Raw genomic sequence first — 27,093 nt, forward strand, 5'->3', positions numbered from 1 at the left:
GCCACACAATCTCAAAATACACTTATGCAACCATACCCCATGTATTGCATTTTAGGTAGAGTAGATTGGTTAATACTTGGTTAGTTCTTATTTCTAGAGAGGTTATTTCTTGGTCAGTTATTATTTCTAGAGAGGTTATTTCTAGGTTAGTTATTATTTCTAGAGAGGTTATTTATTTATTGATCAAGACCATTGTGAGGCAGATAGATAACATCAGAGGTATTGATCTTTTCCTATGGTCTTCTTTCATCCATCCTGCATTCCAGTCTCCTTTGTCTTATTCAAAGACTGGCTTTTGGGAATTTACAAAAGTTTTACTAGATAACATTATGTAGGTCTTATCTTACACAACATATTCATAACCAGTTTGTGGATAAAATCATGTGTGGTGTAAAGAGGTCAGCAAAGAGTCACTGTATGTGTAAAATAAATAAATATATATATATATAAACTACCGTTCAAAAGTTTGGGGTTACTTAGAAATGTCCTTGTTTTTTAAAGAAAAGCACATTTTTTATCAATTTAAAATCCTCCCGTTTCTTGGCAATTTCTTGCATGAAATAGCCTTCATTTCTCAGAACAAGAATGGACTGACGAGTTTCAGAAGAAAGTTATTTGTTTCTGGCCATTTTGAGCCTGTAATCAAACCCACAAATGCTGATGCTCCAGATAATCAACTAGTGTAAAGAAGGACAGTTTTATTGCTTCTTTAATCAGCACAACAGTTTTCAGCTGTGCTAACGTAATTGCAAAAGGGCTTTCTAATGATAAATTTGCCTTTTAAAATGATAAACTTGGATTAGCTAACATAATGTGCCATTGGAACACAGGAGTGGCTGATATTGGGCCTCTGTACGTCTACGTTGATATTCCATTAAAAATCAGCCGTTTCCAGCTACAATAGTCATTTACAACATTAACAATGTCTACACTGTATTTCTGATCAATTAGATGTTATTTTAATGGACAAAAAATGAACTTTTCTTTCAAAAACAAAGACATTTCTAAGCGACCCCAAACTTTTTAAGAGTAGTGTGTATATATCAGTAACAAGCCCTCAGCAGAACATGAAGTTGACAGCCTAACAGGCTATATGGCTAACTATGACACAAGGCTTTATGTAACATAACATTGAAGGAGGCCTTGGATTTAATTCATGACATTTCTATGAAAACACCCATCCCTGTGGTCTATCGGTCGTCCTTACTCAGGTGTATAGGTTTACTTCTGATTCCCATGCTTCAGTGTACTGCTACATAGGCTGGCACAACTACTGTATAACCGTGTAGCCGAAGGTTATGGATGAAGACCCCCATGAAAATAAAATAACTGCCATAACCGTTTAATATACAGTATATAATGTCACGTTCTGACCTTGGTTCTTTTATTTATGTCTTTGTTTTAGTATGGTCAGGGCGTGAGTTGGGTGGGTTGTCTATGTTCTGTTTTCTATGTTGTGTTTTGCGTTTGGCCTGGTATGGTTCTCAATCAGAGGCAGGCGTCGTTAGTTGTCTCTGATTGAGAATCATACTTAGGTAGCCTTTTCCCACTTGTGTTTCGTGGGTGTTTATTTTCCGTTTCAGTGTTTGCACCATTCGGTGTTTCGGTTTTCATTTGGATTCTCTTGTTCTTTTGTATTTTGTATTCAGTCTCATTAAATGATATTATGGATACATACTACGCTGCATTTTGGTCCTCCGATCCTTCCTACTACTCCTCGTCAGTTACAATATATATATATATATATATACACAGTATATATACAGTGTATCATGAACTCGTAACAATGGGATGAAACTTTGTTGCTCCTTGCTGAAACAAGCAAATGAGTATTTGGTTGCCTAGGAAACCCACCACCAATGCAGCAGCAGACATAGAAACAGAATGAATAGAATGGACTTGGAACCTCTAATGGTCCTTGCTACCCCATTGAAGTTGACATTTAAAATGGTTTGAGTAAGAATTAAGGTAAGGGTTAAGGTAAGGTTTATGATTAGGGTAAGCGTATGGGTTAAGGTTAGGGTTTAGGGTAGGGACGTCCCAAAGATCTCAGATAGCACTAACCAACCTTGAATAGAATACCCGTTCTATTCATTCTATCTATGGCAGCACATGCAGTCAGGATCGGAGAGGCTTCTAAAAAATAATTTGGGATGACGGTAACTGGCCAGCCAAATGATCGTGGTTACAGTAATAATCATTAGAATAGCAAAATAAATAAATAATAATAATACAAATAATATACAGAATATATGTTTTTTTGATATTCGAACAGTTGTTTTGGAGACCTTGGTAATTTTGGCTGGCTGATTACTGTCATCCAAAATGCCATGACTGTCACAATACACCCCCCCTCCTCCCCACCCCCGAATCTCCAACCCACACACTGATGTCACAAGGCCTTACCTATCTTAAGCACACAGCACTGACCCCAGTTCAGCAGAGGCAGCCAATAGGCTGGGCGCTAGCCACCCCTTTTATTTTACCCAGCAGCAAGCTGATGTATGTTGACAGTGCTTGTCTTACTAGAAAGCAGCGGTTGGGGAATACTCATACCAGGCTCATTAACGCATAGCGATTGGGGAATACTCATACCAGGCTCATTAACGCATAGCGGTTGGGGAATACTCATACCAGGCTCATTAACGCATAGCGGTTGGGGAATACTCATACCAGGCTCATTAACGCATAGCGGTTGGGGAATACTCATACCAGGCTCATTAATGCATAGCGGTTGGGGAATACTCATACCAGGCTCATTAACGCATAGCGGTTGGGGAATACTCATACCAGGCTCATTAACGCATAGCGGTTGGGGAATACTCATACCAGGCTCATTAACGCATAGCGGTTGGGGAATACTCATACCAGGCTCATTAACGCATAGCGGTTGGGGAATACTCATACCAGGCTCATTAACGCATAGCGGTTGGGGAATACTCATACCAGGCTCATTAACGCATAGCGGTTGGGGAATACTCATACCAGGCTCATTAACGCATAGCGGTTGGGCAGGAAATAAACATTTGTTAAACAAAACTGTGGATTTAATGCAGCCGCTCCCTCAGAGGCCGTGCGTCTCACTGCCTGAGAATAAGATAACCACTCAGGATCTGCTCAAGGCTCTCTGGTCTATCCCATTGGTCTATCCTCCCTACAGCTGCCTCAGGCCAACCACATGCCTGGAGTGAGGAAGATCATGTTGCTGTGTACAGTTAGTATGATATGAGGGGAAACACTAGTTGTCTTCTGCACTGTGACTGATGTGATTGTTTATCCTTGCTTGAGCCTCCGATGCTCGCCCTTTCCCCCTGTACACAAAATGAAAGTCATCATTTACCAGGGCTGTGCACTGTGCAGGCCCCAATGACAGTAAGTAAGTGTGCTCAATACCCTTTTACTCAAACCGATTTCTAGCCAAGCTCTACCCAGCTAACAACAAATGTTCTCACAACTTTACAGAACGTTCCATTCAAATCACTTACTTACAGGCCCTTCCCAATGATGCAGAGAGAAAATAATAATAATAAAAATAACACCAGAAATAAATACACAATGAGTAACAATAACTTGACTATACACACAGAGTACCATTACAGAGTCAGTGTACAAGGGTACAATGGGCATGGGCCCTCAGATCCTCAAAAAGTTATACAGCTAAACCATTGAGAGCATCTTAAATGGCTGCATCACCACTTGGTATGGCAACTGCTTGGCATTCGGCGGCAAGGCGCTACAGAGGGTACGGCGTACGGTCCAGTACATCACTGGGGCCGAACTCACTGCCATCCAGGACCTCTATACCAGGCGGTGTCAGAGGAAGGCCCTAAAAGTTGTCAAAGACTCCAGCCACCCAAGTCATAGTTAAATAAAGGGTAAATAAAATAAATTTAATTAAATAAAAAATGTACTGTTCTCTCTGCTACCCCACATCGAGCGGTATCGGAGCGCCCAAGTCTGGGACAGAAAGGATCCTGAACAGCTTCTACCCCTAAGCCATAAGACTGCTGAACACTTAATGAAATGGCCACCAGACTATTTACATTGACCCCCTTTATTATCATTTTTTTCTTTATTTTTTTTGCACTGGCTCTATGCACACTCACTATACTCTATCCACACACTCACACATACTACACTGACACTCCAACACACAATACACACAACATAAGCTCACACACACATGCATAGAGGGGTTCAAGTCCAGGCTCTGGCTGGGCCACTCAAGGACATTCAGAGACTTGTCCCGAAGCCAATTAGGCATTGTCTTGGCTGTGTGCTTAGGGTCGTTGTCCTGTTGAAAGGTGAACCTTCACCCCCAGTATGAGATCCTGAGCGCTCTGTAGCAGGTCTTCATCAAGGATCTCTCTGTACTTTGCTCCATTCATCTTTCCCTCGATCCTGACTAGTCTCCCAGTCCCTGCCGCTGAAAAATATCCCCACAGCATGATGCTGCCACCACCATGCTGCCAGGTTTCCTTCAGACATGGCGCTTGGCATTCAGGCCAAAGAGTTCAATCTTGGTTTCATCAGACCAGAGAATCTTGTTTCTCATGTTCTGAGAGTCCTTTAGGTGCCTTTTGGCAAACTCCAACTGTCATGTGCCTTTTACTGAGGAGTGGCTTCAGTCTGGCCTGTTTGGTGGAGTGCTGCAGAGATGGTTGTCCTTCTGGAAGGTTCTCCCATCTCCACAGAGGAATTCTGGAGCTGTCTCAGAGTGGCTATCGGGTTCTTGGTCACCTCCCTGACCAAGGCCCTTCTCACCCGATTGCTCAGTTTGTCAGGGCGGCCAGCTCTAGGAAGAGTCTTGGTGGTTCCAAACTTCTTCCTCTTAAGAAAGATTGAGGCCACTGTGTTCTTGGGGACCTTCAATGCTGCAGACATTTTTTGTGCCTTGGTACAATCCTGTCTCTGAGCTCTATGAACAATTCCATTGACCTCATGGATTTGTTTTTGCTGTGACATGCACTGTCAACTGTGGGACCTTATATAAACAGATGTGTGTTTTTCCAAATCATGTCCAATCAATTGAATTTACCATAGGAGGTAAAGGTGTTTGATGGGGTTGAGGTCAGGGCTCTGTGCAGGCCAGTCAAGTTCTTCTACACCGATCTCGACAAACTATTTCTGTGTGGACCTCGCTTTGTGCACAGGGGTATTGTCATGCTGATACAGGAAAGGGCCTTTTCCAAACTGTTGCCACAAAGTTGGTAGCACAGAATCGTATACAATGTCATTGTGTGCTTAAGATTTCCCTTCACTGAAACTAAGGGGCTTAGCCCGAACCATGAAAAACAGCCCGAGACCATTATTTTGCATCCACCAAACTTTACAGTTGGACTTCACACTATGCATTGGGGCAGGTAGTGTTCTCCTGGCATCCGCAAACCCAGATTCGTCCATCGGACAGTGTGATTCATCACTCCAGAGAACGCGTTTCCAATGCTCCAATGGCGGAGAGCTTTACACCACTCCAGCCGAAGTTTGGCATTGTTCATGGTGATGTTAGGCTTGTGTGAGGCTGCTCGGCCATGGAAGCCGATTTCCTGAAGCTCCCAATGAAAAGTTATTGTGTTAACGTTGCTTCCAGGGGCAGTTTGGAACTCGGTAGTGAGTGTTGCAACCGAGAACAGACGATCTGTTCTGTGAGCTTGTACCGCCTACGACTTCGCGGCTGAACCATTGTTGCTCCTAGACATTTCCACTTCACAATAACAGCACTTACAGTTGTCAGGGACAGCTCTAGTAGGGCAGACATTTTATGAACTGACATGTTGGAAAGGTGGTATCCTATGACTGTGCCATGTAGAAAGTCACTGAGCTCGTTAATAAGGCCATTCTACTGCCAATGTTTGTCTATGGACATTGCATGGTTGTGTGCTCGATTTAATACGTGGCTGAAATAGCCAAATCCACTAATTTAATTTAATGTCCACATCCTTTTGTATATACAGTGTATATATATTTTGTATTTATTATTGTATTATACAGGGCACATTTGGAAAAGAGATCTAGGTCTCAATCTTCCCAGTCAAAACAAAGGTTAAATAAAAACGTAAAAAGGACATGCCGTATGGTCTATCACACTGTGGAGTCAACAAGTTCTTATCAAATGATCCCTACTGTATCTCTTAGCAGTCAATTATCATACTTAACACTCTTAAGGCTAGGAGAGGAACACTGCACAGAGGGAGGTTTTATACATTACACTGTGACCACAGGTGAGGTACACAATGTTCCGATTCATAGCATTCTTACTTAGACCACGAGAGGGGAGACGCAGCTTTATACAACATCATACACCAGGTGGTTCGAGCCCTGAATGCTGATTAGCTTAAAGCCGTGGTATATCAGACCTCATAACATGGGTATGACAAAACATTTATTTTTACTGTTCTAATTCCGTTAGTAACCAGTTTATAATAGCAATAAGGCACTTTGGGGGTATATGATATACTCTGGTTTGCGCGTGCAAAATAACTGCCCTTAGCAATGATATTTTAGCCATATATCACACACGCTCTTGCCTTATTGCTTAATTATGATAAAGAGTATGGAGGCAGCTCCGGCATTATACAGAATTATTATGATACAGAGTATGGAGGCAGTCCCAGCATTATACAGTATTATTATGATACAGAGTATGGAGGCAGTCCCAGCATTATACAGTATTATTATGATACAGAGTATGGAGGCAGTCCCAGCATTATACAGTATTATTATGATACAGAGTATGGAGGCAGTCCCAGCATTATACAGTATTATTATGATACAGAGTATGGAGGCAGCTCCAGCATTATACAGTATTATTATGATACAGAGTATGGAGGCAGTCCCAGCATTATACAGTATTATTATGAATACAGAGTATGGAGGCAGCTCCAGCATTATACAGTATTATTATGATACAGAGTATGGAGGCAGCCCCAGCATTATACAGTATTATTATGAATACAGAGTATGGAGGCAGCCCCAGCATTATAGAGTATTATTATGATACAGAGTATGGAGGCAGCTCCAACATTATACAGTATTATTATGATACAGAGTATGGAGGCAGTCCCAGCATTATACAGTATTATTATGAATATAGAGTATGGAGGCAGTCCCAGCATTATACAGTATTATTATGATACAGAGTATGGAGGCAGTCCCAACATTATACAGTATTATTATGATACAGAGTATGGAGGCAGCCCCAACATTATACAGTATTATTATGATGAGTATGGAGGCAGTCCCAGCATTATACAGTATTATTATGATACAGAGTATGGAGGCAGTCCCAGCATTATACAGTATTATTATGATACAGAGTATGGAGGCAGTCCCAACATTATACAGTATTATTATGATACAGAGTATGGAGGCAGTCCCAGCATTATACAGTATTATTATGATAGAGTATGGAGGCAGCTCCAGCATTATACAGTATTATTATGATACAGAGTATGGAGGCAGCTCCAGCATTATACAGTATTATTTTGATACAGAGTATGGAGGCAGCCCCAGCATTATACAGTATTATTATGATACAGAGTATGGAGGCAGCCCCAACATTATACAGTATTATTATGATGAGTATGGAGGCAGTCCCAGCATTATACAGTATTATTATGATACAGAGTATGGAGGCAGTCCCAGCATTATACAGTATTATTATGATACAGAGTATGGAGGCAGTCCCAACATTATACAGTATTATTATGATACAGAGTATGGAGGCAGTCCCAGCATTATACAGTATTATTATGATAGAGTATGGAGGCAGCTCCAGCATTATACAGTATTATTATGATACAGAGTATGGAGGCAGCCCCAGCATTATACAGTATTATTTTGATACAGAGTATGGAGGCAGCCCCAGCATTATACAGTATTATTATGATACAGAGTATGGAGGCAGTCCCAGCATTATACAGTATTATTATGATACAGAGTATGGAGGCAGTCCCAGCATTATACAGTATTATTATGATACAGAGTATGGAGGCAGCCCCAGCATTATACAGTATTATGATACAGAGTATGGAGGCAGCCCCAGCATTATACAGTATTATTATGATACAGAGTATGGAGGCAGTCCCAGCATTATACAGTATTATTATGATACAGAGTATGGAGGCAGTCCCAGCATTATACAGTATTATTATTATACAGAGTATGGAGGCAGTCCCAGCATTATACAGTATTATTATGATACAGAGTATGGAGGCAGTCCCAGCATTATACAGTATTATTATGATACAGAGTATGGAGGCAGTCCCAGCATTATACAGTATTATTATGATACAGAGTATGGAGGCAGTCCCAGCATTATACAGTAATATTATGATACAGAGTATGGAGGCAGTCCCAGCATTATACAGTATTATTATGATACAGAGTATGGAGGCAGTCCCAGCATTATACAGTATTATTATGATACAGAGTATGGAGGCAGCTCCAGCATTATACAGTATTATTATGATAGAGTATGGAGGCAGCCCCAGCATTATACAGTATTATTATGGTACAGAGTATGGAGGCAGTCCCAGCATTATACAGTATTATTATGGTACAGAGTATAGAGGCAGCTCCAGCATTATACAGTATTATTATGATACAGAGTATGGAGGCACCCCAACATTATACAGTATTATTATGATACAGAGTATGGAGGCAGCTCCAACATTATACAGTATTATTATGATACAGAGTATGGAGGCAGTCCCAGCATTATACAGTATTATTATGATAGAGTATGGAGGCAGTCCCAGCATTATACAGTATTATTATGATACAGAGTATGGAGGCAGTCCCAGCATTATACAGTATTATTATGATACAGTGTATGGAGGCAGTCCCAGCATTATACAGTATTATTATGATACAGAGTATGGAGGCAGTCCCAGCATTATACAGTATTATTATGATACAGAGTATGGAGGCAGTCCCAGCATTATACAGTATTAATATGATACAGAGTATAGAGGCAGCTCCAGCATTATACAGTATTATTATGGTACAGAGTATGGAGGCAGTCCCAGCATTATACAGTATTATTATGATACAGAGTATGGAGGCAGTCCCAGCATTATACAGTATTATTATGATACAGAGTATGGAGGCAGCTCCAGCATTATACAGTATTATTATGATACAGAGTATGGAGGCAGTCCCAGCATTATACAGTATTATTATGGTACAGAGTATGGAGGCAGTCCCAGCATTATACAGTATTATTATGATACAGAGTATGGAGGCAGTCCCAACATTATACAGTATTATTATGAATACAGAGTATGGAGGCAGCTCCAGCATTATACAGTACTATTATGATAGAGTATGGAGGCAGCTCCAGCATTATACAGTATTATTATGAATACAGAGTATGGAGGCAGTCCCAGCATTATACAGTATTATTATGATACAGAGTATGGAGGCAGTCCCAACATTATACAGTATTATTATGATACAGAGTATGGAGGCAGTCCCAGCATTATACAGTATTATTATGATACAGAGTACTCCCCACTAGATGTTGAGAGGAGAACACATCAACATATTTCATACATTAAACTGAGACCAGGTGAGGTACAAAACACACTGTTCTGATACACAACATTCCTACTAAGAGACGGGATATGGCTACAGTATCTTGTACCTAGCAGAGCGGGAGACCCAACATTACACAATACGAACCAGAGTATTCCCCACTGCATGGTGAGAGAAGAACACACCAACCAACAACATGGGCCAGGAGTCTGCCTAGGTTCTCTACCTCCCTGCTAATTTGATTTCTGAATGAAGGCCTGCCTCCTCCGTTCAGCCCAGGCACTGTTCAATTTGTCAAGGCTGAGATGCCGCCATTATCTGCCCACCGTGCCTCAGCTTTAGGGCTAAACATTGTGGATGATTCTGCTTGCCAATTAAAAACCTCAACCAAATTAATTCACATTAAAACTGTTTTTTGTTGTTTACTTTGATGCTAATGTTTACCTACTGGGTGTGTTGGAGGTTTACCCAAAACACTTCACATCAATCAGGAAGCTCATTAGAGCTTTGTGGACTCTGACACCCACAATGCCCCTCTCACCTCCACCTCCTCCTCTCTCCCTGCCTCAGATCTGATCACAGACTCCATCTGTATCTCTGTATCACTCTCCTTGTACTATTCTGTCCCTCGTATCAACCATTGTGCTGCATAATTCTCTGTAATGCTGGATTCCTTATTGGAGAATCACATTAGATGAGTTAATTTACAAGATGTAAAACCTATCTCAGATCTAGATATAGAGCAGCAACAGATCACTTCCTCATAGTGATCAGGGAGAAAAAGACTATGAATATTAGCAGTTTCAATAGCTACTAATCATGTTCCGGTTCTTTCATCCTTGCCAAATTAAGCCAGAAGGAGCTGGAGCATTGGAAGAGAAAATAGCAGAGATGTGGGTGAGATTGAATGAGGGATGATGGGGGAAGGCGACGGTCAAAAAGAGATTTAGTCTTAAAGACAAAAAGCTCTCATTTGTATGATAATACCAGACTTTGCTCTAAGCCCCACTGAGACTGGCTGCTGTGATGAGACTGTCTCATTCCACTCTAAACAATTCAGCCAAGCAAGTCATACTGTGGGGGAGATTCCTTTCCCTCTGTGTGTGTCATAAACTGTGTGTGTCTGTGTGTGTGTGTGTGTGTGTGTGTCATCCAACCTCAGACTGGCAAGTGGGTGTTGGAGCGAAACATTGGCACTTGAATAGATTGCCATGCCATAGTGAGCGCCAAGTATGAAGGCTGCACAGACATTATTCTTGTTGTCTATAGACAACCATCAAACAAACACTTGATGAAGTATTAAGCTCTGGGTTGTGTACAAATGGTCCATCAAGTGCTTGATTCAAGACCATCACTGCTTTACTAATGAAAGGAAAATATCCTTGTCACCGCTCACATGGAACAACCAATGAGGGAGCAAGTCCAGCTCCCGTCACCTGACCTATACGATGATGATAGGTCAAACAAACGAGGGAAGCAATTGTAAAGGTTCACTCTGAGCTGAAAGGCAATAATTGGCAGAAAATAACAAGAGTTTACAGCTGTACTTCAAGCTGTAAACCCTTGTCTGTTGTGGTGATCATTGCATTTCATCTCAGGATGAACGTTTACAATACTTGTGTCATACCTGCTAACAGAAGGTACTGTCGGTAACAATAGTGTTTACTTTTTAGCATATCACAGCATAAACCATACAATATCACCACTGCTGTAGTTAAATTCAGAATTCAGAATCCAGACGAGAGGCCTTGAGCGGCCTTGTAAGCCGCCTGATCTCGCGAGCTTTACAGGAATGTTTGCCATGAGGCTATTTCAGTGGAAGTCTGAGTAGAGTGTTTGTGGTGTGTGAAGACAAGAGGCACTCCAGCAATCAAAACAAACATGGAAAGGGGAGGAAAGGGGAGAAGGGAGTTCAAGGAGGGTAAAGTAATGACATGGAACTATGTGTTGAGGAAATAGTGAAGGGGAAGAGGGTCCATGGGCGACGAAGTGAGTGGAGGGGGAGTTAAAGGGCTCAGTAATGTGTGTTTTCCCAAAGCACAATGTGTGTGTATGTGAAAAAAGATAACTTATGCGTGCAAGCGTGTGTGTGTGCCTGGATGTGTGAACATGTGTGACTATGTACATAGATGTGTGAACATTCTCTGGTTGTGTGTGTGTGTAAGTATGTGATATGTATGTGTGTGTGTGTGTGTGCATATGTAAGCATGTGTGTGAGGATCCTAGTGTGAGTATGTACGTGTTTGTTTGTTTCCGTGTGTGTGTGTGTGTGTGTGTGTGTGTGTGTAAGTGGGAGAGTGTTGAAGCATTGATTAATAGAGCAAACATTGTGACATGCGGGACAAACTGTCTGTGATTCAGCCTGGGAATTAAGCTGTCTGTCACCATTAATCAGCCGACTCTCTCCTGCACCGAGTCCATTTTTACCTGGTAATACTCCCACAGCCATTGGGATCAACACCATGAATCAGGATAGGATAAAATGCCCTGCATCCCTCCTTCTCGCTTTCATTCTGTCTCTCTCTTTCGCTCACTCTTTATCTCACTAACTCTCTCTCACATGACCACCCCCCCCCCCCCCACACACACACACACTCAAACCCTTACATTCCCATCACCACACCAGCTTCAAACATCGTTTAGTCACTTTTCTCTTATTGAAACCCAGTCCCATTGAAGAGGAGTGGCACTCAGTTCCAACTGCTGGGTGTGTGATTAGGAGGTGTGTGTGTGTGTGTGTGTGTGTGCGTGCGTGCGAGAGAGAGAGAGTGTGTGAGAGAGTGTCTGCTGCCACATTTAACAAAGAGGAGTGCAGAGTGAACATGAAGAGATCCCACTGTGTCCCTCAGAGCAGCACTGTGCCTGCTGAAGCCTTTGGAGTGATGAGCACCCAGCCATCTCCAAAACACTACAGCAGGGAATATATTATACATAAGTAGTACAACAATGTGCTCTCTCTGGGAGCAGCAGTTGAAGCACATCTGCTCAGTGTTCCTGGAAGCTCTCAGCCATGCAGACAATGGGGACAGTCCCGATGTTTATGGCCTCCATGTTCCCCACTTAATGTCCACTTTGTTTCTGTCATATGCATTTTCCATCCTCCTCCTCAGACATTTGGCTACGGTGTTTTAGTTAATACCAAGAAGACTGATCTTCTACTCTTTCTAGGGGTTGGATGGACAGATATCTATGTAGATCACATTCTAACCGCATTCTGAAGAAAGGAAAGGGCCTCACTGTGCTAAAGACAACCTTGGCTTTCACCACTGAACTGTAACCAGGATGTATCTTTCTCCCCATCTGAGTGAGGCTACACATTACAAGAGGCTACTGGTGAGAGGATGATCATTCACAGACCACAAAAAGGCCTGTACTTCACACTTAGCAATAAGACCTTTGGGAGTTCATGGGAAATAATAGTATTGTAAGTGAAGCCAGGGTCCTTTTCAGCTCTGAGAGACAAATACGATTATAACACTCCATTTGTAACATATCTCAGATATTGTTTCAGTAATGTGATAGCATGACTGTTTATTTTTGCGACCAGGGCCAATCAACCGTAGTATTACTGCCTCTGTAGTATTGGATAATGTTGATCAAATGGAAGCCTTCTTTAACGCTTTTTATTCTGAACAAAAATATAAACGCAACATGCAACAATTTCAAAGATTTTACTGAGTTACTGTTCATAAGAGGAAATCAGTCAATTGATATACATTTATTTGGCCCTAATCTATGGATTTCACATGACTGGGCAGGAGCGCAGCCATGAGTGGGTCTGGGAGGGCATAGGCCCACCCCATGCGAGCCAGGTCCACCCACTGGGGAGTCAGGCCCAGCCAATCAGGATGAGTTTTCCACACAAAAGGGCTTTATTACAGACAGAAATACTCCTCGGCCGGATGTGGAGGTCCTGGGCTGGCGTGGTTACATGTGGTCTGCGGTTGTGAGGCCAGTTGGATGTACTGCCAAATTCTCTAAAACGACGTTGTCGGCCACTGATGATCGAGATATGAACATTAAATTCTCTGGCAACAGCTCTGTTGGGCATTCCTGCAGTCAGCATACCAATTGCACACTCCCTCAACACTTGAGACATCTGTGGCATTTTATTGTCCCCAACACAAGGTGCACCTGTGTAATGATCATGCTGTTTAATCAGCTTCTTGATATGCCACATCTGTCTGGTGGATGGATTATCAAAGGAAAAATGCTCACCAAGAGGCATGTAAACTAATTTGTGCACCAAATTTGAGAGAAATAAGCTTTTTGTACATATGGAACATTTCTGGGATCTTTTATTTCAGCTCATGGAAAATGGGACCAAGACTTTACATGTGCGTTTATATTTTTGTTCAGTACATATAGTCTTCTTAAATGATGTGATTTTAAACACCCACTCAGGAGGAAGACCACAAGCAAATGTTTTGGTGCCGGTTAGTGTTTTTCATCATGAATTTTGACTTTGCAGCTGGCCTATCTATCGGAAATCGCTCAGTTATGCCTCCAGGACAAAACTCATCCCAATTAAAACGTGAGCCTGCTATTTTGGTCCTCATTTCTCACCTCCCAACCAGGGGTCCAGTTGTGAAATGGTGGTTCAGTATTGCATTAGTCCCTATAATGAAATATCCACACCAAGTGTGGCAAGCATACCCATATTAATAAATATGCATGGGGAAACCATAACAAATACATTATCCTGACAATGGATGGTTAAGTACAGGTTAACAGACACTCTTGGTAGGGCCATATGTTCTGCTTTTGGAACAGCCCTGACCATACCTAGCCAGGGTAAAGAAAGGGAGCATGCTAAGTCAACCCAATCTAAGGCTTGATAAATAATAGATAGGTGGTATAATGACTAAATTAATAGCTGCCAGAGGCTCACATTACTACCTAATTATTAACACTTTCCCAAATATACATTCATAATTATAAATATCAAAATGGATTTCACATGCCTGACTTCCACGCATGGACAAGATGCATAGCTGAAAAAACGTAATGCCTATGCAAACACACGCATGCACACACACATAAGCATTAACATGGAGTCTGTGCATTTAGTTCAGTCTTTTCCATTATGAAACCTGTTGCTGCTGCACAGTGGCTCGTTGTAGCCTATCCTCTTTCACAGCGCCATCAACAGAGCCAGATCAATAAAAATGACATTATTACAGTACGTTCTACACTACGTTCTTTTTTTGGTTGCGATGGCAACGTAAAGATGAATTTCTTAGCTTAGTGAGGGACTGCAAATGACGATTCATTTAACTTGTGAGCAATTACAGGGTACCATGGGTAGGCTTAGATTGTTGTGCGCCAACACAGGTTTCTTCAGAATAAACAAGTCGGAATAGATTTCCTACCTGTCATCAGCCTGCCAGTCACCCAGCAACAGGTCTCGGAACCGGTACCGTGGAGGCAGCGGGAGCACCTCCTTCTCCAACTCTACCACTACCATGGTCCCCTCCTGAGCGCCGAACCCACCAGCGCACAATGCCAGAGATTGAGACGCGAACAAACAGAGACGCCTCTAGAGGGGCTTATCAAAATTAACAATTATTTTGTTATTCAACTTCCAAATAACACATACCTGTATGAGCACCCTAAAATGTTGTTAATTTATTACTGACACAAAGTAATATCTTTCTTCTTCCAATGCAACAGGTCGAGGATGCTCCGCCGTGACATGCACGTGAGTACTTTTTGCTTGACAGGATGCGGAGCAACTGGTTGTCTCTTTGAACATCCGCTGGCTCCTTATGGACGCAGCGAAAGCAGACCCATTTGCTCGAACAATTACATACTGAGTCTACGAGCAGTAGGTTACAAGCCCAAATCCCTGCAGGGCACATTTTAAATACTGAACAAGTTAATCATATTTGCATGAGCTTTATATTGATGTGTTGTCGTTTTATTGAAGATGCCTTGTTTATTTTTGTTCATTTATTCAGGACATGCTCTAATTCTTGTTAATGTAAGCTCAATAAACCATTTGAGTCATACGCGATATCAAGTTAATCCATTTAAGGACCTAATTTCTCTATATACTTTTAAATGACTAAAACCAAATCAAAACTGTGTAGAAATGATAATGGACTTATAGTCATAGTTTATTGACTGTCCAGCTCGTTTCTCCAAAAAGTACAATCTTCGTCCCCATTGCAGTTTCAAACCGTAGTCTGGCTTTTTTATCGCGGTTTTGGAGCAGTGGCTTCTTCCTTGCCGAGAGGCCTTTCAGGTTATGTCGATATAAGACTCGTATTACTGTGGATATAGATACTTCTGTACCTGTTTCCTCCAGCATCTTCACAAGGTCCTTTGCTGTTGTTCTGGGATTGATTTGTACTGTTCGCAGCAAAGTACGTTAATCTCTAGGAGACAGAACGCGTCTCCTTCCTGAGCGGTATGACGGCTGCGTGGTCCCATGATGTTTATACTTGCGTACTATTGTTTGTACAGATGAACGTGGCACCTTCAGGTCTTTGGAAATTGCTCCCAAAGATGAACCAGACTTGTGGAGGTCTACAATTTGTTTTCTGAGGTCTTGGCTGATTTCTTTTGATTGTCCTATAATGTCAAGCAAAGAGGCACTGAGTTTGAAGGTAGGACTTGAAATACATCCACAGGTACACCTCCAAATGATTCAAATGATGTCAATTAGCCTATCAGAAGCTTCTAAAGCCATGACATCATTTAATGGAATTTTCCAAGTTGTTTAAAGGCACAGCCAATTTAGTGTATGCAAACTTCTGACCCACTGGAATTGTGATACAGTGAATTATAAGATAATGAAATAATCTATCTGAAAACAATTGTTGGAAAAATAACTTGTGTCATGCACAAAGTAAATGTCTTAACTGACTTGCCAAAACTATAGTTTGTTAACAAGAAATTTGTGGAGTGGTTGAAATACAAGTTTTAATGACTCCAAACTAAGTGTATGTAAACTTCCAACTTCAACTGTACATTCATACAATTTCTTGACTGTCTAGCTCAATAATAGGCTAATCCCCAAACATTCAGAGAGCACAGAACATTCCCAAAACAATGGATAGTCAAATATTTTTTGCAAATTTTGACTACATGGAAATATAACACATTTTCAATGTGGCTCGCTGGACCTTGTTGAAGACCGAATGCAGCCCCTGGGGCAAAATGAGTTAGACCCCCCTAGTTGTTGGTTTTTACCAAAGTGATTTAAGAAACAGTTAAGTTGTATTTGTTCACACTTGGTCGATTCTGCATGGCGTGCCAATTGTTATGCAGGCAACTGTGCAAAATAAATAAATGTGCAGCTGTGTACAGTGTTGGCCAAGAGTTTTGAGAATGACACAAATATTAATTTCCACAAAGTTTGCTGCTTCAGTGTCTTTAGATATTTTTGACAGATGTTACTATGGAATGCTGAAGTATAATTACAAGCATTTCACAAGTGTCAAAGGCTTTTATTGACAATTACATGAAGTTGATGCAAAGAGTCAATATTTGCAGTGTTGACCCTTCAATGTTTTTTTCAAGACCTCTGCAATCCGCCCTGGTATGCTGTCAATTAACTTCTGGGACACACCCTGACTGATGGCAGCCCATTATTCCATAATCAATGCTTGGAGTTTGTCAGAATTTGTGGGTTTTTGTTTGTCCACCCGCCTCTTGAGGATTGACCACAAGTTCTCAAAGGGATTAAGGTCTGGGGAGTTTCCTGGCCATGGACCCAAAATATTGATGTTTTGTTCCCCGAGCCACTTAGTTATCACTTTTGCCTTATGGCAAGGTGCTCCATCATGCTGGAAAAAGGCATTGTTTGTCGCCAAACTGTTCCTGGATGGTTGGGAGAAGTTGCTCTCGGAGGATGTGTTGGTACCATTCTTTATTCATGGCTGTGTTCTTAGGCAAAATTGTGAGTGAGACAACTCCCTTGGCTGAGAAGCAACCCCACACATGAATGGTCTCAGGATGCTTTACTGTTGGCATGACACAGGACTGATGGTAGCTCTCCGGACAAGCTTTTTTCCGGGTGCCCCAAACAATCGGAAAGGGGATTCATCAGCGAAAATGACTTTACCCCAGTCCTCAGCAGTCCAATCCCTGTACCTTTTGCAGAATATCAGTCTGTCCCTGATGTTTTTCCTGGAGAAAAGTGGCTTCTTTGCTGCCCTTCTTGACACACTCCATCCTACAAAAGTCTTTGCCTCACTGTGCGTGCAGATGCACTCACACCTGCCAGCTGCCATTCCCGAGCAAGCTCTGTACTGGTGGTGCCCCGATCCCGCAGCTGAATCAACTTTATGAGACGGTCCTGGCGCTTGCTGGACTTTCTTGGGCGCCCTGAAGCCTTCTTCACAACAACTGAACCGCTCTCCTTGAAGTTCTTGATGATCCGACAAATGGTTGATTTAGGTGCAATCTTACTGGCAGCAATATCCTTGCATGTGAAGACCTTTTTGATGGCACGTGTTTCCTTGCAGGTAACCATGATTGACAGAGGAAGAACAATGATTCCAAGCACCGCCCTTGTCCTTGTCAACACTCACACCTGTGTTAACGAGAGAATCACTGACATGTTGTGAGCTGGTCCTTTTGTGGCAATGTTTTTTTGGGGATTCAGTTCGATTGCATGGCAAAGAGGGACTTTGCAATTAATTGCAATTCATCTGATCACTCTTCATAACATTCTGGAGTATATGCAAATTGCCATCATTCAACCTGAGGCAGCAGACTTTGTGAAAATTAATATTTGTGTCATTCTCAAAACTTTTGGCCACAACTGTAGATAAAGGCAATATTCTTAGAGAATTCATCCAATAGGACTACAATATCCCATAAAATAATCTAATTCAAGTGACACGCACAGACTTAGGTAAAAATGTGATTGTCAACTGTGTTGATTCATTAAAGAATAACTTGCTCATTACTATTACATGTTTATTATTATATGTTTACCATTATAAACTAATAACTGACAGGTATTAACAATTACAACCCATGTATAAACTCTGTAGCCTATAGTCTTTATTTAAAGATCTTGTCTCTCAACTAGAGGCAACAGGTGCTTTTACAACTGCAACGTAGCCTATTAAAGCTTTAATTAGATGTCAGAAAGGACCTCAATTTCTAATAGAAAAACAGGAACCAATTAAACAAAATGTTGTTTCCGGAACAAAAACCTAAACATTGGAATCTACAAAAAAAATCTTGCCTATTGTTTTCCAATGTGTCTTTGATCCTGGTTTGCTTCAATGGCAGATTATGACACCCTATTATTCTCTGTCCTCCGACTGTCTTGACTGCTGGAACTCATTGTATTGGGTGTCATTTTTTGTTTGAGAAAGTAGCACTTCGGAGACACAGGAAATTGTGATCCCCTAAGCCACTTCCTTGAGAATTGGTTTGCCACTACTCTGTCTGCCCTCAGCATGCAAATCTGACTAAACCATACATGCTCTACTTCTCTGCTTTTGAACCAAACTGGGTGGGTAGAATTCCCATTCCTTCCTATGAAACTTCTCCAGCATGTCAACTAAACAGATGGCGTAATCTGGCTCACGTGCATTTTCATCAGGTTTAGAATATTTTTGCCCTCTAGTGGCCCAAAGTCAAAAGCACACAAATGTGGGTTCCTGTGTCATCTCTTGCACAACAAAACAGAACTCAATTATAGAAATGTATTCACTTCCTCCTGCTGGTAAAGGTCGATAATAAGCCCTAGGAAATGTTCCAAAATCTCTCTAATTGTTAGTTCATGACCACATTTCTGTGTTAGAAGTCATGCATGGAATTTCAAGAGGGTGGGCCGCTGGTCTGTAGCCATGGTAACAACTAAAAGTGTCTGAATATATCAGAGGAGACAGTTCCTGGACTTCAACAACACTACTCCACTCCTACATTATCATACACTGAAAAGGACTGCAGAGTGAAAACTGGATGTCACAAAAGTACTGTATGTCTGACAGGAGTTGAAAGCAGTAGAATGTAAATTCAGAACTTTCAACAGAATGTTTAGCATATAAATTACACACAAAAAAAGAACCGTACTGTAACAAAACATGAACGTAACTAAATCATAAAGACAGTAAAATATCATTGAACGTCATTGAACCATTCAGGAGTAAGTCTGACAGAATATACAGGCAGAAGCAAAGTGAAGCATAAAAGTAGAAAAGGCGATTTCATAACAAACCAAAGGAGATCTGATTTCTCAAATAAAAGGTCTTATTGGCCGTTTCAGAGCAAGTCCCAGGCTGTATAAAGTAGTTTAATTCAATGTGATGTTGACTGTTCCTAGAGCATCCACCGCCCAGCCTGGATACTGTTCAGGAGAGGGGAACATTCTCTTCATGAATGTCCTCACAAAGTCTGGGAAGCGACCATCTATGATGCTCTGTCTCATCGACCGCATCAGAGTGAGCTGGACGCAAAGATAGAGGATAAGGTTATTATCTCATCTATGGCAAATAGTAACGAAAGGAAACTATTAACCATTATAGAAACACAGACCTGGTAGGAGATGTTGTGGATGGTAATGTGATGCATGGCTGCGGTGTCACTCTTGAAAAGAGCATGCAGATAGGCCCGACTGTGCCTGGAGTCATTGGGGAGCAAATGAAAACTGATAATGTATTTTTTTAAATTGATATATTTAACCTTTATTTAGCTAGTTATTTTATTTACAATGATGGCCTAGGAACAGTGGATTAACTGCCTTGTTCAGGGGCAGAGCAACAGATTTTTACCTTGTCAGCTCGGGGATTCGATCTAGCAACCTTTTGGTTACTGTTCCAACGCTCTAACCACTAGGCTACCCTGACGCCCCATTAGAAAACAATGCTCAGAATCATTCAGCCTACAACTAAAAACATCCATTGAAGAGAATTGAGATTTGTAAACCAGTTTCTCTAACCCTCTACAAACTCCATTCCTTCAACCCTCCGTATTCTGTCCCTCAGTGTACCAGGGTTAATATGCCTTTACCTCCTGCAGGTGGGGCACTGGCAGTCTGGATCTATTGCCTGTAGGTCCTTGGCAAACTGCTTCTTGGTAATCGTCAGAGATCCCCACGGGACCAGAGCTGAGCCAAACCTCTGGGATGAAAGGAAGAAGATCACTTCATTATCATCATAACCACAATCATCAATATAATCATTATAAAGAAGGTAGTACTGCTATGGACTAAATTATAAAATAAGCTATTGGGTTTCTCTGCACTTGTGATAAGAATATTTATTTCGAAGTAAATTAATAGAGAGTAGGTGACTCATAATATGTAAGAGAATGGAATACTTACTGCAGTGCGTGTTGGGAAGACACAGTCAAACATGTCACAACCCAGAGCAACACACACCACCAGGTCTACTGCATAACTGTGACCCACAGCAAAACACATGAACCACATACATAGAAATATCTGTACGGCACCACAAAACATTTGACACTTATGTAATTTATGCATGTAAATGTGCTGTTATAACATTATGTCATTTATGCATGTAAATGTGCTGTTATAACATTATGTCATTTATGCATGTAAATGTGCTGTTATAACATAAGGAAGATGGCAGCCATACCCAACCCCCATGAGGTAGCGAGGCTTCTCCCGAGGCAGATGGTCTGTGCTGAGTGTCACCATCCTCCAGAAATCATCCTTCTCCTCACCTCCGCTCAGCCCACCGATAGCAAAGCCAGGAACATCCCGTTTTGTCATTTCTGTAAAAAGCACAGGAACAGAAAAATATTTTTTTAAATTTCACAGAATTTGGTATCAGCATCTACACAGATAATGTATTTTTCATTAGCTCTTTTCCACCGTATTTCCAAAATAAGATGTTAAACTAATTAGCATGAAGACAGAGTAATTTTCTGTGCTGAATGGCTTTGAGGGAGGTTAGTCATCGATAGACATAGATGAAACAGGGGGGAACATCTTACCGTCTAGACAGGCTTTGCGCAGCTCTGTGTTCAGGCCCCCCTGGATGATGGCAAACAGGTTCTGTCTATCTGGATTCTTATTGGCTGCAATGCAGCGGTCCAGCCAGCGAATCGATCTCCACGTAGCCTCCTCCACTCGCGGCCCAGTCACCGTACTGCTGACCACGTCATCCAACTGCATCATGATGTCTGACCCTGGACAAAACAGAAATGGTGCGATATTAAAATTAAGAACAGGAGTACTACCTGAAGTATAGTGGCTTTACTTTCCAGACTGATTCATTGGGAGTGGATACTGGATTGTGTCCTTCTTACCCAGACTGTTCTGTATGGCGATTGACTGCTCAGGACTCAGAAGGATCTCCTTCCCATCGTAAGGAGATTTGAACTTGACCCCCTCCTCAGTAACCTCTGATAGTTCAACAAGAGACACCATCTGAAAGCCCCCACTGTCCTATGTAGAAATGGTAGGGATTCAAGGAAAATTCCAACCAAAAACATTCTTTTGGTTTGTGTTTCAATAGTCCATCGTTGACATACTGTAGTCCCAAAATGTTTTTCTCGTCAGCACTCAAGTTTTCAAGATATGTGACCTTCAAAATACAGAAATCCTCCTCAAATTATGCATTTTGCATCATATGATGCTCACATATCTTGAAAAGCAGACATTTGGGTGAAAGAGACCCTTGTTCTTTTTAGCCCAATTAAGCAGTCAACACATTAGCTGATACTCACAGTCAAAAGGTTTCTTTTCCAGTTCATGAAGCCATGCAGGCCATTTGCTTTCTCAATCAGCTCAGGACCCTGTGATGGGACAGACAACACCATCCTCACTGTCTGCAGCACACCAGACACTGACAACAAAGAGCTGTCTACAAGGTCAATCATCTTTGATACACAATGTGAATAGCCCTAGCACCACTTAATGTAGCCATTGATAATGACTCTCAGTTCCATTACATTACACATAAGAGTTATTGGACAAAGACGTCTTCTATACAGGGGAGTTTTGTTAAGAGCCCTGAAGCTCAGTCTGAACATTAACACGCATTACTTGAGGTACAGTTTTGGAAGCATAAGGACCTTATATCTTTCATATTAGCAATAAATCATTTTCAAAAAACAAAAGGTTAAATTTATACACAGCTTTATAGGGTTATACACAGCTTTATAGGGTTATACACAGCTTTATAGGGTTATACACAGCTTTTTGTCACTGAAAAACACTGTTGGCCGCAACTGTGTTAAACCAGTTAAACAAGTCTACAGTAAGTGTGCATTTGCTCAATTATTTTGATGTGATATGAAAGTAGAGGGATTTATGTTTCTAGTACCGTACTGCAAGTGAGAATCAATTGACGTTTAGATGGAGTATTTGGCTGTTTTGGCTTCCTGGGCAAATTTGCCTTTAAAGTGCAAATCAGCAGTTGAAACAATAACAAAAAACCCTCTCCACCACCGTTTCACTAAAACGCTGAGGGATGGGGCTGGAGATATGTAACCATTCTCAAATTCATAGACAGAGCTATGGATGCAAGGACTGACCATCCATGATATCAGAATTATAGCTTTGACCAAGTTTTGAGGCTATACTGTGTTTGTTTACATTAACTTTGTTTACAAAGATTGGAGAAAAACAAAGTTATATTGTATATATTTTGGAGGTATGACAGTTGAACTAAGCTCATGAGGCATTTATAAATGATGTTCTTCAAGAATCAATGGGTACATATCATTAATGTATAAATCCAAAAATTGATGTAGCAAATTCTGATTGCCCCTTTAAACAGAACATGTAAGGTCCTTGGACTATAAGAGTAACGTTAGGCTCCTTTCTTACATTATTGGGCTACACTTACCGGCCTCATACCCAAGTGGTATGTGTTGCCAAGACAAATCTGACATCCCAGATCATCGAGTTGGTCCACTGTGATTCCCTTCATCGTGCCTTGTGTACCAACAGGCATGAACACTGGGGTGCTGACCGTACAGTGAGGGAGTTTGAGATCACAAGCCCTCGCTTTGGTCACTGGACATTCGGCGATGATTCGGAGAGCAAGAGGAGCAACGATGGAAACGGCTTTCTTGACAACCATGCCTGTTTCAAAGCTGCTCGTTGCAGCTCCTCTGGCTATGGGCGCAGCCATGTTGTTGCTCACAGACGACGTCAACAAACACGTGACGTACCGGAACTACAGTAATCTAATATTTGCATTGAGTTGTAAAAAATATGTCTTCATTACAATATCATTGACAGCAAACTCGTAGAAGCTATCCTTGCATGTCTTGTCATTTAATAATTGTATCATCAAGTATTAATTTGCCCATTGAAGCAATGTCCAGAGGTGAACACATCCCTTTGACGTTGAAAACAACTAGCCAATGAAAGGAAAGTGATTAGAGACGAACAGTGAGATTGACCAATTATTTAAGTGACAGGAGGCGGTAGCCTTATCACCGGTTAGGTCGGATGTCGACTTGCCTGACCGGATGGTGGAAGTTTTGTTTTGTGAGTTTTCTATCCGTTTCGTTGACTTTGAGTATTTTTCGTGTTTATAAGAACACCTTACTGTAATCCCACTAAATTTGAAGTTACACAATTTGTAAGCAGCATATTTTCCTTTGATAGATTGAAGACAGGGCGGCTTGAAAGGTGGAATTCAACACTTCGGAGTAACCCGAGCACCTTGCTAACTAGTAACGTTAACGTAGTAGGCTAACGTTAGTTCGGGAGGGGAGCCGATCCAACGAAACCATGGGGAACCGGGGGATGGAAGATTTGATCCCCCTTATCAACAAACTTCAGGACGCTTTCAGTTCCATCGGCCAGAGTTGTAACTTGGACCTACCTCAAATTGCTGTGGTCGGTGGGCAGAGTGCTGGAAAAAGCTCGGTCTTGGAAAATTTCGTTGGCAGGTTGGTGGTGCTCACTCAACTCAATTTGCAAAAGCTCCCTGGAGTCAGCTTTTAGTAAGACATTTCGCTAGCTAGATAACCAGTTGGTAAAGTTGTGAGATGATCCGTGCTCCTAAACTGGTATTTGGTCACATACTCATTTACGCACTTGGCGTAAGCAAACAAAACATAACGAAAGAGGAGGAACGAAATGTTGACGTTAGATGCGACGTTTGCGTGGCAAGCCAGGGCGGATGACAAATGTTTCAAAGGAAATCGTGAAAAGTTGCCTGGGGGCACTGGTCTCGGACCAGAAATATTACCTAGTAGTATCTATTTATGTAAGGAAATAAAACTAAATGCAATAAATATGGACCAAATAACTTTGCTATCTAGCGTTTTGGGGGCAACTTGCTCCTGCAATAGTGTCAGCGGTTGTCAGCAGGGCCGAACACGGAAATTAAATCAGGCTACTTTAGTCGACTGATCAGTAGATTAGATTGATAACTTAATTATTTGTGTATTGTAGACTGTTCCCAGTACACATTGAATTGTTTTACATTTGAGATGTACGTAATTTATAACTCTCTGGGTGACATGATGACATTACACAACAGAACACAACTAGCTACAGTAGCTGCTTTAATCTGTATGGAGTGTAGTCTAGAATTTAGGTATATGAAAAACATTTTGTTGAATATTAGGCTGCTTGTCCCCCTTTAATCCACTTAAATATGATGCTACACTTGGCAAGTTGGGGTGCCACAAAGAGGCCAACAACATTGGTTTCCCAGAGGTGTTTGCATAGGATCTGCTGTTGTGTATAATTTCTATACCCTTATGAATTGTATACCCTTTGCCTGTAAAAAACAAAAAATATTACCGGTAGTTAGGCAATGTATCCTGCGTAAATATGCTGTATAGTTTTGTGGGGTCCAAAGAACTTGTTTATAGTGGGTGAGTACAGAGATAATAGGTGGGTGTAGTGTAGACTGGAGAAAATGTATTTTGTGTGATGTCACACTGGTGACATTGAATGACTCCGTTACATTACACAAGTCATTGGAGGAAGGAGTTTTGTTAATATCCCCAACGCTCGGTCTGAGCATTAACGCCTTGATCACACTGACAGTGTTTTGCATTTTGGTACACCAGGAGTACAATGGAACACTGCGTTTGCCGAAGGTATGCATGCGTCCAACTGTACGCATAGACAGCTTGACAAAAGTGTTAGCAGAAGGTGAATGTTAAACTTTTGTTGCACATGCTGCAAACCATTTTGCGCAAGGACACTGTATGTGTGATAGAGGCGTAACGTGCATCGCTTGCGGTACGGTTTTGGAAGCATACGGACCTTTTCTTTCATATCAGCGGGAAATAATTTTCTAAAACGAAAGCATACATTGATATACACATTTTTAATAGGGTTAGGGTTACTGTTCTCACAACGCCATATCTCCATGTTACAGCGCATGTTTATGCGAGACAGATGCTAATTAGCTATCTAGCATGCTATGAACACCTGTGTGTGACGGAAGATTGCTGCCAGAAACGTGTTGTCACTGAAAATACTGTCATGTGCAACTGTGATAAAGCCTGCTAAAACATTGTATAGTAAGTGTATGTTTTGCATAGTGAAATGATATTGGTGTAACATTAAAAGTAAAGGGCTTTATGATTTTAGAATCGATTCACGTTTAGATTGAGTTTTTGGCTGCCAGAGCCAGTCTACCTCTGAAAATAACAACAAGATCCTTGGACCTTATTAATGAGTAATGGTAGACTTCTTAAGAGTACATCTTGGGCTAACTGGTGTTCTGCCCTTGTTTCAAAGGGAAACCTAGGTGTAGGCTGGTCTCCCACTGGTCTATTTATAAGTTCCATGCCACACCTGGAAATCGGCAGTGGGACAGGACCCACTATGCACCACCTATATCATGGCAGTCTATCACTAGGCAACATTCTATACTTTTGTGTTGCACATAATCAATCGCCTTGGGCCTAATACTTTCCCCCTGTCAGGCTAATGAATGAAAAGATGTACTCTATACCTGAGCTGCACCGGTTTTGTTCATTTATAATGCACTGACTGTCCCTATCACTCACTAACCCAGTTTAGTGTTGGCTCTGAGGAGACTGTTGGATAGGATGTGTGTATGATGTATAAACAACAGGTGTGTACCTGGGTCTGTCATCATTTCCTATTTTCTCGCTAGCCTAGTCTGTTTTTAAACAAAAATGATCTATCAGCAAGAAATAGGCATTCAATAGAATATCATGACTATAGCATTGTGTTGACTCACAGCTTATTGCAGAACTAGGCAACTCGTCATTTCCACTTGAGTGCTTCCTCTTTCTCACCCCATTTGATTGTTTTCTATTGAACAGTAGAAATTCACAATCTCTCCTTGCCTGTTGGTGTTGTGCGATCTAACCCACAGCCCTCTTTAACAGGCTGGTCCTGTCTCTGTCTCCCACATCAGCAGTGTGTGAGATCACCCTTCATATAAAGACACAAAACAAGCACCCATGAAATCAGCTTGTTAAGCAGGTTTTCCCAATTCAAAGACTCACTCAGAAGAATATTACACACACACACACACACTTTTTCTAGCTATGCATTGCCTTGCACCTCAAATACATGGAGCATTTCCATAGTCAAATGGGAGCATACTAGATGACCACTCAACACACACATGTAGTTTCAGAAGAGGGACTTTGCACTCAAAT

At 41.4% G+C, this 27,093-nt stretch overlaps 3 protein-coding genes across 12 annotated transcripts in view; 1 reads left to right on the forward strand and 2 right to left on the reverse strand.

The window, feature by feature from the left end:
• Positions 1 to 15,490, reverse strand: part of LOC110485208 (potassium channel subfamily T member 2) — a 92,337-nt gene extending 76,847 nt beyond the window's left edge. Inside the window, exons 1-2 of one of the 2 annotated variants that reach the window (XM_036941420.1) lie at positions 15,137 to 15,490; positions 14,910 to 15,013 (exon numbers count right to left, since the gene is read on the reverse strand). In XM_036941420.1, the coding sequence (XP_036797315.1) occupies positions 14,910 to 15,004 (95 nt within the window). In that variant the 5' untranslated portion in view covers positions 15,005 to 15,013; positions 15,137 to 15,490. Of the gene's footprint in view, positions 1 to 14,909 lie in introns of both variants that reach the window. The other variant, XM_036941419.1, reaches the window with a different exon arrangement.
• Positions 15,491 to 18,451: 2,961 nt separating this feature from the next.
• LOC110486728 (queuine tRNA-ribosyltransferase catalytic subunit 1) lies at positions 18,452 to 23,765 on the reverse strand. Its single transcript, XM_021558541.2, has 9 exons — positions 23,328 to 23,765; positions 22,204 to 22,272; positions 21,784 to 21,922; positions 21,469 to 21,663; positions 21,108 to 21,246; positions 20,828 to 20,903; positions 20,515 to 20,624; positions 20,041 to 20,125; positions 18,452 to 19,951 (listed from the first exon to the last, which is right to left on the reverse strand). Exons 1-9 carry the CDS (start codon positions 23,613 to 23,615, stop codon positions 19,799 to 19,801), a joined length of 1,254 nt encoding a protein of 417 aa, XP_021414216.1. The 5' UTR covers positions 23,616 to 23,765; the 3' UTR covers positions 18,452 to 19,798.
• Positions 23,766 to 23,860: 95 nt separating this feature from the next.
• dnm2a (dynamin 2a) overlaps positions 23,861 to 27,093 on the forward strand; it is a 43,499-nt gene continuing 40,266 nt past the window's right edge. For 4 of the 9 annotated variants that reach the window (XM_036941425.1, XM_036941421.1, XM_036941424.1 and 1 more), the window contains exon 1: positions 23,912 to 24,384. In XM_036941425.1, coding sequence (XP_036797320.1) covers positions 24,224 to 24,384 — 161 coding nt within the window. In that variant the 5' untranslated portion in view covers positions 23,912 to 24,223. Of the gene's footprint in view, positions 24,385 to 27,093 lie in introns of all 9 variants that reach the window. The other 5 variants (XM_036941423.1, XM_036941427.1, XM_036941426.1 and 2 more) reach the window with 3 other exon arrangements.

Source organism: Oncorhynchus mykiss, chromosome 13, assembly GCF_013265735.2.
Source record: "Oncorhynchus mykiss isolate Arlee chromosome 13, USDA_OmykA_1.1, whole genome shotgun sequence".
In the NCBI taxonomy this organism is placed as follows: Eukaryota; Metazoa; Chordata; class Actinopteri; order Salmoniformes; family Salmonidae; genus Oncorhynchus; species Oncorhynchus mykiss.

Excerpts from the sequence above, each read along its gene's own strand:
- LOC110486728 (XM_021558541.2), bottom strand. The coding sequence starts at position 23,615 with ATGGCTGCGCCCATAGCCAGAGGAGCTGCAACGAGCAGCTTTGAAACA. Across the intron at positions 21,247-21,468 it reads GCGCAAAGCCTGTCTAGACG|AAATGACAAAACGGGATGTT; the intron begins GTAAGATGTTCC and ends TGCTTTTTACAG. Across the intron at positions 20,625-20,827 it reads TCTTCCCAACACGCACTGCA|AGGTTTGGCTCAGCTCTGGT; the intron begins GTAAGTATTCCA and ends CTTTCATCCCAG.